At 36.9% G+C, this 12,842-nt stretch overlaps 1 protein-coding gene across 6 annotated transcripts in view; it reads left to right on the top strand.

Moving 5' to 3' along the window:
* The window catches only part of LOC145350242 (solute carrier family 35 member F5-like), an 87,910-nt gene that overhangs the window by 52,689 nt on the left and 22,379 nt on the right, over positions 1 to 12,842 (top strand). For 5 of the 6 annotated variants that reach the window (XM_080199304.1, XM_080199309.1, XM_080199307.1 and 2 more), the window contains 3 exons: positions 1,758 to 1,808; positions 5,910 to 6,014; positions 11,498 to 11,657. In XM_080199304.1, the coding sequence (XP_080055430.1) occupies positions 1,758 to 1,808; positions 5,910 to 6,014; positions 11,498 to 11,657 (316 nt within the window). The remainder of the gene's footprint in view (positions 1 to 1,757; positions 1,809 to 5,909; positions 6,015 to 11,497; positions 11,658 to 12,842) is intronic. The other variant, XM_080199308.1, reaches the window with a different exon arrangement.

Below are 12,842 nucleotides of genomic sequence, written 5' to 3' on the forward strand. Positions count from 1 at the left end.
ACATTGGTGAATAATGGAATGCATGCAGTATCAGGAACTGAAGAAAAAAAGACTTTTAGGAAAAGTCAATGTGGTTATAGGTCATACACCTAAATGAGTATTTTAAATTTGTAGGCTTGAGCCAAAATCCCTTATTTTTAAGTGGAAAGTAGAAGATAAAATCTGTGGACAAATTAAAACAATTAGTAAGAATAGCAACATTATTTTTGGTGATTTTAAGTGACTTATTTGTTAACTGGGATTGTGGGGGAAAGGATGGAAAATAGAGATCTGAATTCCAAAAAGTATTCATTTCTCAAACAGTTTGTGTATGGATAAAGAACCAAATAAAGCAATACATTGGGTGGAATGTTGAGACATCCATCATTGGACTTGACTCCAATGATACGAGGCCGCTTCAGATCGCCCCTTAGTGCAAATATATCTCCCCTCTCGCCCACGCCTAACCTACCTGACTTCTTTACTCCTTAAATATCAGTCTCACTTGGCTTCTTCTAACAAAGTTGGAGGAGCTACTAAATCTCTTCCTCACTAATATTAAAATTTATGTTCAACTATCAATGCTCCTTATCCTCACTGAGTGAGCCAAACTATTCCCTCGACTCCTTTCTGCCCTAGCCCTGAAATTTCTCTCCCATTTCCCCTCATGCATTCTCTCACTTCGCCCTTACTGAACTCCATTAACATGCTAACCAAGACTTTCATTTCTGGCCCCCATTGTAAATGGCACTGTACATTGTTCCCTCTCTTCAGACACAGTCTCTCTCCGTTTCACAATTGCATCCTTTTAGAAGTGTAATATTACTTTCATGGGGCACCTCGAAGTGCTATTTGAAACCTAACTCACAAGAACCATGTTTTTTTTTCAGTGTACAATGCCAACCAATGTTTCCAAATTTTCCTTAATGAAATTTTGTCAAATTATTTGATACACTAATCTATTTATCGTCATGGAATTCAAACAATAACACAATTCCTGTTTATTTCTGCACTACCTACAGCATTTGATATTGTAATACAACCCATTTAATGTCCTAATTTCTCAAGGTTAAACCACCTCAGCTGCATGCAACTAAATCAAATTTATATGCTAATACATCAGAACTTATTCCCCAGCTAATCAAGGCATGATTGGCACTGTAATTGATTGTGTGATTTCATCATGAATATGCCAGAAAATGATCAGCCCTCAACTTTAAATTAAGCTAATACTAGCTGTTGATTGTAATCAGCTGTTGTGCTTTATTTCCTCCAATGATTTGTGCTTCATCTCCTGATGCTTTTTTTATATATTTAATTTCTAGTTGTGTTTGTACTTTTATTTTTATGAATGTATGCTAATACTAATGAAGAATATGCAGCCACCTTCTCCAAGCTTCCACGAAGCTGCAAACTGCCAGCGCTTCTTAAATTTTCAGCCGAACACCTATCTGCTTGAGTGTCTTCAGTTTACAGAGTTTTCACAAGCAATACTGAGGCAATGCAATAAAGTACTTTAAGTCTGAAGAGTGCTGTGCTGAGATAACAAAGGACAGCACAGATATACAAGTTTAGCTGAATACTAAAATTAAGTGTTGATGGCCCAGGTATAGGTACTATTCCCTAAACTTTGATCTTCACCAATGCTTTGCATGGATTTGAATTGCAGCAGCTGCATCCTCAAAATGTTGTCCCATGTCCATATGAACACCACATTGCTTAGTATTTGTCACATTTCTAACAACCTGGTTCTTCTTTCCTTAATGCCCACGTGACAGCAAGGTGGGACATATCGTCAACCATCCTAGGAGTGTGTGTTGCATCCCTAGGTAAGTTTCCAGGATCAGAAATGCCATCATTATACCAGAAGATTAAAGTTTATAGATGTTCAGTCATAGAATTTCCCCATGAGCTCAATGGATTTGTGAGTCCAATGCTTTTGGAAGTCTGTTCTGCCTGAATCTCAAATAAATAAATTTTATTTATTTAAATAATTAAAATAATTGATTTTTGGTAGTCTTATGCTAATCTGACATGGTATATGGCCTTCTGCTGGATGCTTTGTTTTGGGCCATGCTACCTGTGCTTGAAATCTAAAATAGTCCTCTTAGTTATTCAACTTTTTAATTTGGTCAGATCTATTGCCAATTAATAGGTCATAACAAAGGTCTGTCAACTAAAGAGTTAGCTCCACCCTTGGAACTCCTCAATCTAGATTTCCTGTTTTAACAATGTTATTGTTTTATTACCGTTTGTTGTTCTGATTTCGTATATTTTTTGTTTTTCTGTGTAATGTAAATGGTATCAGGATTATTATGTAAAATTACAGTCTAAACATTGAAGATTCTTTGCTTAAATGTGGTAACAGTGAACAAATTTTTGATTTCATCAAAGCCATTTGGAAATTGTTCTCCACCCAATAATAATTCTGTCACAGTGCAGATATTTCCAAATGGTTAGAGATAAACTAAACTGAACAAGAAAACATGGGAGTGGGTAATAAGTATTATTTAAAAACAATAACAGAAAGAAAATAAGGAAGTTATGACCAGGGTAAGGGAAGCAAAGAAGTAGTATGGGGATTTTTTTTAAAAGTCAAATGAACAGTGCGTAACCCTAAAACGAGAACAAAGTCATGCAAATGCTGGAAATCTAAAATAAAACCAGAAAATACTGGAAATGCTCATAAATCTGGCAATATATGTGCAGCAAGAAACAGTTGACACTTTAGCTCAGTAAACCTTCATCAGTATCATACTACAAGCATATCAGTAAAATGAGAATCATTAATTGCCAGGTGCAACCTTTGAAAGGACAGTAGAGGCTAGTTAATAAATAGAAATTGCATGACCACCCTGAAGGAATGGTTGGGTTGTATGGCCTGGGTTGCAATTTCTATGTCTTGTCTTTAGTGAATAGGATCTTGACAGTATTCTGCAGACTAACAGCAATCAAACTCGTAAAATCTCAGAAGAAATCCCTATCAGTGCCCCTCTCAAGTCAATTAAAAATATCTTGATTTATATTTTGCCCATCTTGTTGGAAAACTGCAAACACATTATTGGAGAAGTTGACAGAAATTTCCCAGAGCAAACATGTATAAGAACAGAATTACTATTAACCACTGAAGTAACAAGATTAGTGTCATACTTTAGACTGACAGCTGTTTTGTACAACTTTTTAACTTAGCTCCCTTACACTGTTATGCCTTCTGACTCCCTCCCTCTCTCTCCCTCCCTTCCTCCCTCCCTCTCCCTCTCCCTCCCCCTCTCCTTCCCTCTCTCTCCCTCCCTCCCTCCCTCCCTCTGTCTCTCCCCCTCCCTCCCTTCCTCCCTCTCTCTCTCCCTCCCTCCCTCTATCTCAGGTCATGAGTTAGCACAAATTATTTCATCAAAACTGTTCTGGAAATCAACACAATATGCCCTGTATTACTTTAATGATTCTAATTTTTTTAAAAAAGTAATACAAGAGTTTTTTTTCTAATGTCAGTTATTTTGTCAAAGTTCAGTTAAATTTTAGATACTTCCTCTTATATGAATCTCTAAAAATATATTTCCATGTCTAAACAAGCTGAAAGTAATGGTCAAGTGAAATGCAAATAAGTTGTGCAATAAGAAATATTAACTGCTTTCATTTCAAGTTTCGCATCAAGTTCCCAAACACTGCTTTCCGATATGAGTTTTGGTAAATTGACATGTAGTTTGTCCAGTAACACCACTGTCATATGGTACTTATATATAGAGCAATACCCATATTTAAAATGTTGCATTGAATACCCTCAGTATTCAGCAGCTTTGTTTTTAATTTAATCGCAGCAGTGCAAGACCTTGTTTATTTCTCTTCCCTCTTTACCGAGAAGGAAATAATGAATGTGCTTCATGAACCCTTGTGCTTTTAATGCTGATGGCATTATCACAATTATATTGATTAAGGGCTTCCAGGATATTGACCCATCAATGATAAAAGAAAAACAATATCTGCCTAAATCAAGATATAGTTTACCTTCAGGCAAGCTTAGGGATAATGGTATTACATTGCTGTCCTTCTACTTCTTGGTTATAGAGTGCACTGGGGTTGGGGAAATGCTATCAAAGTGATCTTGGTGAGCTGCTATAATGTATCTTATAAATCATACATAAATAAATCATACACGTAGCAACTGTATTATGTTAATGGAGAGGGTGGATATTGAGTGTAATGGCAGGAGAACTGATCAGGCAAACTTCTCAAGTATTTTGCTGCAGTTCTGACTTGAGTCATATAAGAAAGGCTTTTAAGGTTCAGATGTGAGCTCCTTATCACACAGTACCCATCCTTTACCCTACTCGTGACATGGCAATTCAATTAAGATTCTGGCCATTGGTGACCTGAAGGAGGCTGATAGGGATTTGGCAAACATGATTTCATTGAAGAGCATTGTGAGCTACTTGGGTCTTCTTATCTTGGAGATGATTAGTACTTGGCACTTGTTCTGCTTAGCGTATGCTACCCAATGTTTTTCAATCCAAGCCTGTACCTTAAACACGCATTGCTTCAGTAGTTTTGTAATAATTGAAAAACAGTCTACCTGTCTGGCATTATTGACAAGTTAGAATCATAGAAACATACAGCACAAAGGGAAACCATCCAGCTTGGCAAGTGGGGCTGGAGGGTTTGTTTTCTCAAAATATTTCATCAGCTTGGAAGCTTCTATTTAGGCAACGCCTAATCTTTTCCTTGTGGGTACCTCTAGCAAGGCCAGCATTTATTGCCTATCTCTTGAGAACATAGTTGTTAGCCACCTTGAATTTCAGAGGGCAGTTAAGAGCCAACCCAATCTGTAGGTCTGGAATCATATATAGACCAGACCAGGTAAGGATGACAGATTTCCTTCCCAAAAGGACTTCCATAAACCAGATGGGTTCTTATGATAATCTGTGGTTTCATGGTCACCATTACTGATTCTGGCCTTTTATTCCTTATCACTCTCATTTTGCCACGATTGTGTGATCTGCAAACTTTATAATGCTGCTCCTTACGTCCAATCTAAGTTGTTTATGAAAATTATTCATTGAAAAGTATCCTTCAGGAACCTCATAGCAAAACCTCTCCATGTCTGCAAAAATATTCAGTGCCCTCCCCACTCTTTGCTTAATTGTGTATCCATATTGCCGTGTTCTATTTAATTTCATAAGCTTCAATTTTTTGTTTCATTAAACGTCCCATGTCACACTTTGTTGAATATCTTCCAAAGATCCATAAATACATCTTTTGCACCACCTTGATTAACCTGTTACTTTATCAAAGCTAAATGCTTCTCAGAAACATTGGGCATGAAATTAGATGAGGGCAAAACCACAAAATTGATGGAAATTCATATGCCAACTATTGTACATCATGTCCAATATTTAATCGTGTTGAACTCTGTGGAACTGACTGATCAGTGGAGCAATTAACATACAACCAATATGATTACACCTGTTTTGCAGGCTTGAGAATAGAAGAAAATCTGAATGGCTAACTATTTTAATTGAGATGGTTCTTGCATGTATAAAAGTCAAGTATAAAACTGGCATTGGCAGTGGTTTAGGAACAGAACCACACAACCTAAGCATTAGTTGAAGACTAACCTCTGGTGTGGGAATGATCTCAGTGGTTAAAATGAATAGTGAGGTACAGTCACCATAGTCTCAGATGACCAAAGGCAGTGACTGGTAGTGATTTAACCTGAGGGCCACCGACCTCTGGTAAGGGGTAAGGTTGACAAAGTGGGGCTTTCATGAATAACCTCAGCTGGTATGGGAATTGAACTTGCGCTGTTGGCATCGCTCTACATAACTTACCAGCTGTTCAGCCAACTGACCTTAACTGACATCTGTGAATGAATGAGACCTTCTTTAAAATCCAATTTTTTTCTAATATTTCTGCAATCTACTCTTATTTTATTGTAGGCTCATTGTGGTCATTAACAGGAGCAGTGTTGTACGCCATCTACATAGTCATGATTAAAAGAAAAGTTGATCGAGAAGACAAGCTTGACATACCCATGTTTTTTGGTAAGTTTAACAATTACACTGTGTACTCTGTAATTTCTTTTAATGTAGGAACAGCTGTGGTTGCATGTTGTTTAATAACTACAGTTTACTCACTCAAGGTTTTACTGCACTACCATTTGTCATTACATATGTCCATGCCTTCTAATTATCTTCAGATTAAAATAATGAGAACCTTAAAACTTCTGGGAGGGTTTGTTTTTTTTTATATTCTGCTATCTAAAACATACAGAGCTGTTCATTTCCTTTCAGTCTGATGCTATGAAGCCTATCAACGTTCTCTAATTTCAAGAGTAAACTGCAGATGAGATTCTCTGATCTTGTTCATTCTGCAATTGCTGCCGCCAAGAATGGAGAATTTGGCACTCTGCCAAAACTCCATCCTTTGCAGCGGGACCAAAGAATCCCAGAACAAGAAGGTTAGAGAATTCCAGCCTGTATGTCTGAACAATCAAGCATGCAGTGATGCATGGGGTGGAATCTTACCAGCCCTCAGGTGGTGCAAACTGAGTCAGGAGGTTTGGTAAAATGCCTGGGAATTGCATCAGGATAGCTCCCCAGTGGGTGTGGTGTATTTGGATCTTTAAGAAGCATTCAGCAATATGCCACCCAAGATATTATCGCACAAAATTGGGACTCATAGGATTTGGGTACAACGATTATAGATTGAGGATCAGTTAATGGATAGAGACAGAGAGTAGGAATAAATGGGACATTTTCAGACTGTAGCTAGTAGGATAGCACAAACAGCACCAGTACTTGGGCCTCAGCTATTTGAAATCTATAATGATGACTAAGTGGTGACAAATCCCTTGGACCTGGCAACATGCATCCTATAGTTTTAAAAGAGCAGTTGCATGGGGGGTCTGAATGTAACATATCCAAGTTAGCTGTCAATATGAGGTTAGGTGGGAACATAAGCAGTGAAGAGGGTGCAAAGGAGCTGCAAACAGATATAAATATGTTAGGCAAGTGGGCAAGAATATGAAGATAGAATACAGTGTAGCAAAGTGTGAAGCTTTGGATCTTGATGTTCTTGGATACAAATCTCAAAAAGCACCATGGCAGCTACAACCAGCAACTAGAAAGGCAAGTGATATGTTAGCTTTTGTTACAAAGGGATTGGTGCACAAGAATAAAAGCATCTTACTACAATTATACAGGGCATTGGTAAGGTCACACCTGGAGTACTGTGTGCTGTGTTAGTCGCCTTACCAGAGGAAAGACATATTTGTGCTAGAAGGAAGACAGTGAAGACTCACTAGACTGGCTCCTGGTATGAAAGGAATGTCCTCTGAGGGGAAGTCGAGTACTCTAGGCCTCTATTCCCCAGAGTTTACAAGAATAAAAGTTAATCTAATTGAAACATAAAATACTGAAAAGGATTCGACAGGGTAGATTCTGAGAAAATGTCTCTCCTGTCTAGGGAATCAAAAATACGGAGTCACTCTCAGAATATGGGCTTATCCATTTACGATTAACATGAGGATTCACTCAAAGGGTTGTGAATCTTTAAAATTTTCTACCCTAAAGAGTCATGAATACTCAGTCATTGAGTGCAGATATATTCAAGACAAAGATCAATAGATTTTTGAGGCCTATGGGAATTAAAGGATATATAAATAGTACAGGAAGGTGCAATTCAGTTAGAAGTTCAGCCACTATCTTGTTGAAAGGCAAATCAGATTCAAAGAGCCTAATAACCTATGCTACTATTTCTTAGGGTCTTATGCTTCAGTATTCTTATTTGATATGCTTCAGTAATGAAGCTGTATTTAAATTGCCTCAATGTTCAGAGAGCAGCAACAAAGATAATTATAAGTCAACTGTGATAAGTATGCTATCACTGGAGAAAAACAAAAATTTGTGTGGTATAGTCCATGTACTGAAAATGCTGACAGCAATAAATTCACTTTACTTAAACAGGTTACTTAACATTGAGTCTAAACTTAGAGCAAAAGGAAATGAGCCCTTGGGCAATATTGAAATTAGGAAGTCTTGCCCCACAGAATATGACCTGAATTTTACATTCAGGGTACTCGCCGAATGTGAAACACGCCTGACATTGGTTTATTAACACGATATTATGCTGGCTGGCCAATTAACAGCCATCACAAATGAAAAGTGCTCTGTGAAAGGTTAAGTGCTGCCAGGGAGGGCAGGAAGAGGGCAGGCAGTGAGAAAAGTGAACATGTGGGCTGGCACTTCAAATGTGTTCCTTCAGGAGGAACACCACAGTGGAGCTGTCTGAGAAAGCTACTGATCTGTTTAAAACAAAAACAGCAGAAAAACTGCCATGAATGTGTCAATTAGAGACAGACCTCAGTTCCCAGATGCATTGGTTAATTTTATTTGAGCTATAACCCTTATCCTACCCTGGAATGAGATTGCAACTTAACAGTAAAGGCCACCTTGCCAATCAGCCCGCTAACTTTAAAAAACAAATGGGCAATGTAAAATCCTAACTGTTTAATATATATTGGCTTTTTGATTGTCGGGGGGGGAAAGCTTCCAACTTGCATGCACATCCAATATGACATGAGGGTGCGATGATGTTGGCACATGCACCCAATGTCTTCTCGTGCGATTTGACAGGTAGAAACTTTATATGTAAAATTCCGACCATCAGGCATGGAATAGATTGCTAGCCTGTTCAAAATAATGCTTCCTTGGTTGCAAGATGCACAGAAATATCGTGCCAAAAAATGGAAACAATCAAAGGTGAATAATTTAAAATGATATCAAATTTCACCAATCTTAATGTCCTGCTGCTATGATCTTGTATTTTTGTTTTGGGGATGAAGGTCAACTTGGGAAAGAAATTTCAGATAACCTTCCATCAAGTTGAGTAAAACTTGTAGTAAGAAAAAATATCTTGGAAGAAAAGGCTTTCATACAGAATTTTGTTCTGTGTTTTCTCTTGTTCTTGAAATACTTGATGATCCTTCTTGTGTCTTGAGAAGTGGACTGAAGGGAAGTTCAGACATCAAAGTTACCTGAATCTGAAACATTTGCAAATCATGCTGTTCACTCTTAAGCATATAGTGAATAGTCAATTGTTATGGATATTTATGAGATTGCATCAGAAAGAGCTTTTTATTTTTATATTGGGAATGTGATTCATTGCACTGGTCGTCGTAGAATAATAAACAATCCTGTTTTACAGAATAATGGGACAGATAAGAAATACCGAATTTAAAATTAAAATTCCAAACTCCTACACTTAAAATGAATAATGCCCCTGTACAACAAACTCAGAAATTAAACTCTTTAAATAATTGACTAATTATAGATTAAACTCCACGTTATTGACATTTTTGGATCTATGAATAAATTTAGTTTTGTTGCCTGCTGCTTGTCAGCCCTGCAGATGGAATTGAGTACAATTGAGAGTGAATGAACTATTCGTGCTAGTTACAAGTGTGTACAGTTTAAAATTGTATTGTATGGGTTCCTATTGAATAGGAGAAAGCAGGAGAAAGGGAAAAAACATTTATTTTACTTAATTACACGAATATCAGTTCTGTACCAGCAAATATTAAGACTTTGATCAGTGCAGCTTCAAAAATAAGTCTCTTGTTTTATTAAACCACAGTACACTATGCTGGTGACCTCACTAATATGAAATAGCTAGTCTATGCATAAGGAATAGCTGTTTTGTATTTCTGCTCAGAGATGGCTGTTTTACCTTGAGGCATTTTGCAAATCAAAGAATTTTAGCAAACTAGCCAGATGATTTCCCGCACCACCTTGTTCTCACAGAAATAGGTTCCGTTAGCAGAAGATTTTTGTTTTCTTTCTGCAAGGAGATATTGTGTTAAAACTGTATTACCAGTGATTGTAGTATAAACTTCTGTCATATATAAATTAAGTTGCGACAAGAAAGCAATAACATGCTCCACTGCATCCTTTATGCAGGGTTGCTACTAAAATCCATTTTCCAATTTTGGACCAGCTAAATTTGATTTGAAATAAAATGCTTTTCCATCAACATAACCTAAAATCAGTCTTAGAGTACACTGGTCCTCATTTCTTGCATTCACTTTTTTTTGATGAGCGCATTTCTTTTTGTTTTGATTTTTATTTGAAGCAGGCCTGTTTCACACGCTTCTTACAATCTTTAATGGCTTTTTATACATTATCATTCAATTGTGTAAAGACTTTCTCTGCTTCATTGTGTGATGTTGCTTCTATCCAAAGAATCCTAAATTTATGTGAGAATTCACCTTTCATGGGCTGGCAGCACTGTTCTATTTGGATTGATTATGGAGACTGGTCCTGTATTCTCTTGATTTTCAAAGAACGAGGAGTAACCTTATTGAAACTTACAAAATTCTTAATAGGCTAGACCATGTTGATGAAGAAAGGATGTTTCGTCTGGCTAGTGTGTCACAGGGACAAATCATTTAGGACCAAGATAAGGAGGAATTTCTTCACTCCAAGTACAGTTATCATTGGAATTCTCTATCCAGAGGGCTGTGGAAATTCAGTCATTGATTATGTTCAAGACTGAATCAATAGATTTCAAGATATTAAAGATGTCAAAGGACATGGGGATAGTGCAGGAAGAAGAAATTGAGGTAGAAGATCAGCTTTAACCTGGTTGAATAGCAGAGCAGGCTCAAAGGCCCAAATGGCCTACTCCTGCACCTAAATTTAAAATGTTCAATGATTCTGTTCTATTTGGCAGGAACATATTGCTAACGTCACATAGGAACACATGTGGAGATGCGATTCACTGTATTAAAATATTTTCATATGTGCATTGCATTATCTCACCTCATGAGTTGAATTTCATAAGTTACAACAACAAAAACTGTTGAGCCTTAATGCTTTATATATTCATAAAGATAGTAACGCCTATGTACTTAGAAACAAACCGTTGCGATTAAAGTCAAGTTTTAACAATCCAAATTCGTCATGAATATTGTAAGTCTATGGTATGGTAACAAACCTTTAACACGATGTGCACACGATGCTAATGACCTCACTAATATGAAATATCTAGTCTATGCATAAGGAATAGCTGTTTTGTATTTCTGTTCAGTGAGGACTGTTTTACCTTGAGACATTTTGCAAATCAAAGAATTTTACCAAACTAGCCAGATGATTTGTAATGTGCAGTTACATTCCATGATTTCAAGCACCCAACATTGTGTTGTGCTTGAAAGAAGCATGCAAACTGAAGCAGAATTTTATATAGCTTGTACACACATTATCCCTAACTTTTTGCTTTCCCTTGGCTAAAAACAGGCCCAATGCAAAATCTCTTGTCAGGATTAAATCAGAATTCTCCATTAAGCACACTGTTTTCAGCTGCAGATTAACACTGGGAGATTGAGATCACTGATTTTACCCTTTGAGGGTACTCTTTAGATTAGTCATTAAAAGAAATAATAAGTATCTTCACTTTTTACCATTTGTTTAATTAGTTTATATCATAAATATTTGCTCATGATCTCACTTTTTATTTTTTCTTTTTACAGGATTTGTGGGATTATTTAATCTCCTGCTGCTATGGCCTGGGTTTTTCTTGCTTCACTATACAGGCTTTGAAGCTTTTGAATTTCCAACCAAAACTATATGGATGTACATCCTTATTAATGGACTCATAGGGACAGTGCTGTCCGAATTTCTCTGGTTGTGGTATGAGCTTGTTATAATTTACTTTTGAAATGTGAAGACATACTTGCTTAAAAGAAAACCAGAGATAACAAAATGTGTCAAGTTGCTAATTTACCTGTTACTCGAGTGTTTTCAAACATCCCCACAAAAATTAAAATTTATTTAAGCAGGTAAAAATGTGATGTTTAAAATACAATGGTTTTCGCAAAGATGATCACTTATTTGTCAAGCAGTTTATGTATTTTATATGATTATATTCTATCCTTGAGCTGACATCTGTGTGTTATGGGTTTGTTTCTTGTCTCATTGATGAGACCTTGAGATTTAAATGCTAGATGGAATCTGCATGGAGGCAGCACCATGCAACTGGGATCTGTACATAGCTAAGGATTACCAATAAGTGGTCCATGTTCAAGCAGGGGGGTAGTGCAAACTCCACACAGACCCGAGGCTGGAATTGAACCTGGGTCTCTGGCGCAGTGAGGCAGCAGTGCTAACCATTGCACCACGTGCCACCCTAATTGTTACATCTTGGGCAAATGAAGGTCTTGCCAGAAAATAAAAATAATGATAACATTTAAAACATTATACGTGTGTTACCTTGCTTATGCTTTGTTCTTTCCCCATTGCTGTCAAACAGTGTGAAAACTGTATCTATCGATGCTACTTTCCTTTGATCAGCATCATTATCACTTTTTTCTATTTTTCATCGTATTCTTCTTTACTCTTTTACATGAATTTAACTTGACAGTTTGTAATAAATTATAACTTTCCAAAGCCAACATCTTAAGACATTGTTGCTGTTCATTCACCTTTGATGCAGAAGACCGTAGGCTCAAACCCAGTTCTCAGACTTAAATCTAGTTTGACATTTCAGTTCGCCACTGAGGACATGTCATGTTATTGCAAATCTCATCATTCAAATTAATAAAGCAACATTCAGTCTGCCTGATTCACAAGATTGTCAGTTTTAAAAGAAATGTGATGATAGTATTTTTTAAAAAAGCAGCATTTCTCCTGGTGTCTTTGATATTCATATCTTAACAAGCACCAGAGAAAAATAGTCTAATGAGATCATTCACCTCATTGAGGTTTGTGGGACTGTCCCATCCCTGAAATGGTACCATGTTTGCATTCATAGCAATAATGACTACACTTCTGAGTAATATAACATATGAAAATCCTGTGATTTATTAAGGAGTTAAT

This window comes from Carcharhinus amblyrhynchos, chromosome 11 (genome assembly GCF_965287045.1).
Source record: "Carcharhinus amblyrhynchos chromosome 11, sCarAmb.v2.hapA, whole genome shotgun sequence".
Taxonomy (NCBI): domain Eukaryota; kingdom Metazoa; phylum Chordata; class Chondrichthyes; order Carcharhiniformes; family Carcharhinidae; genus Carcharhinus; species Carcharhinus amblyrhynchos.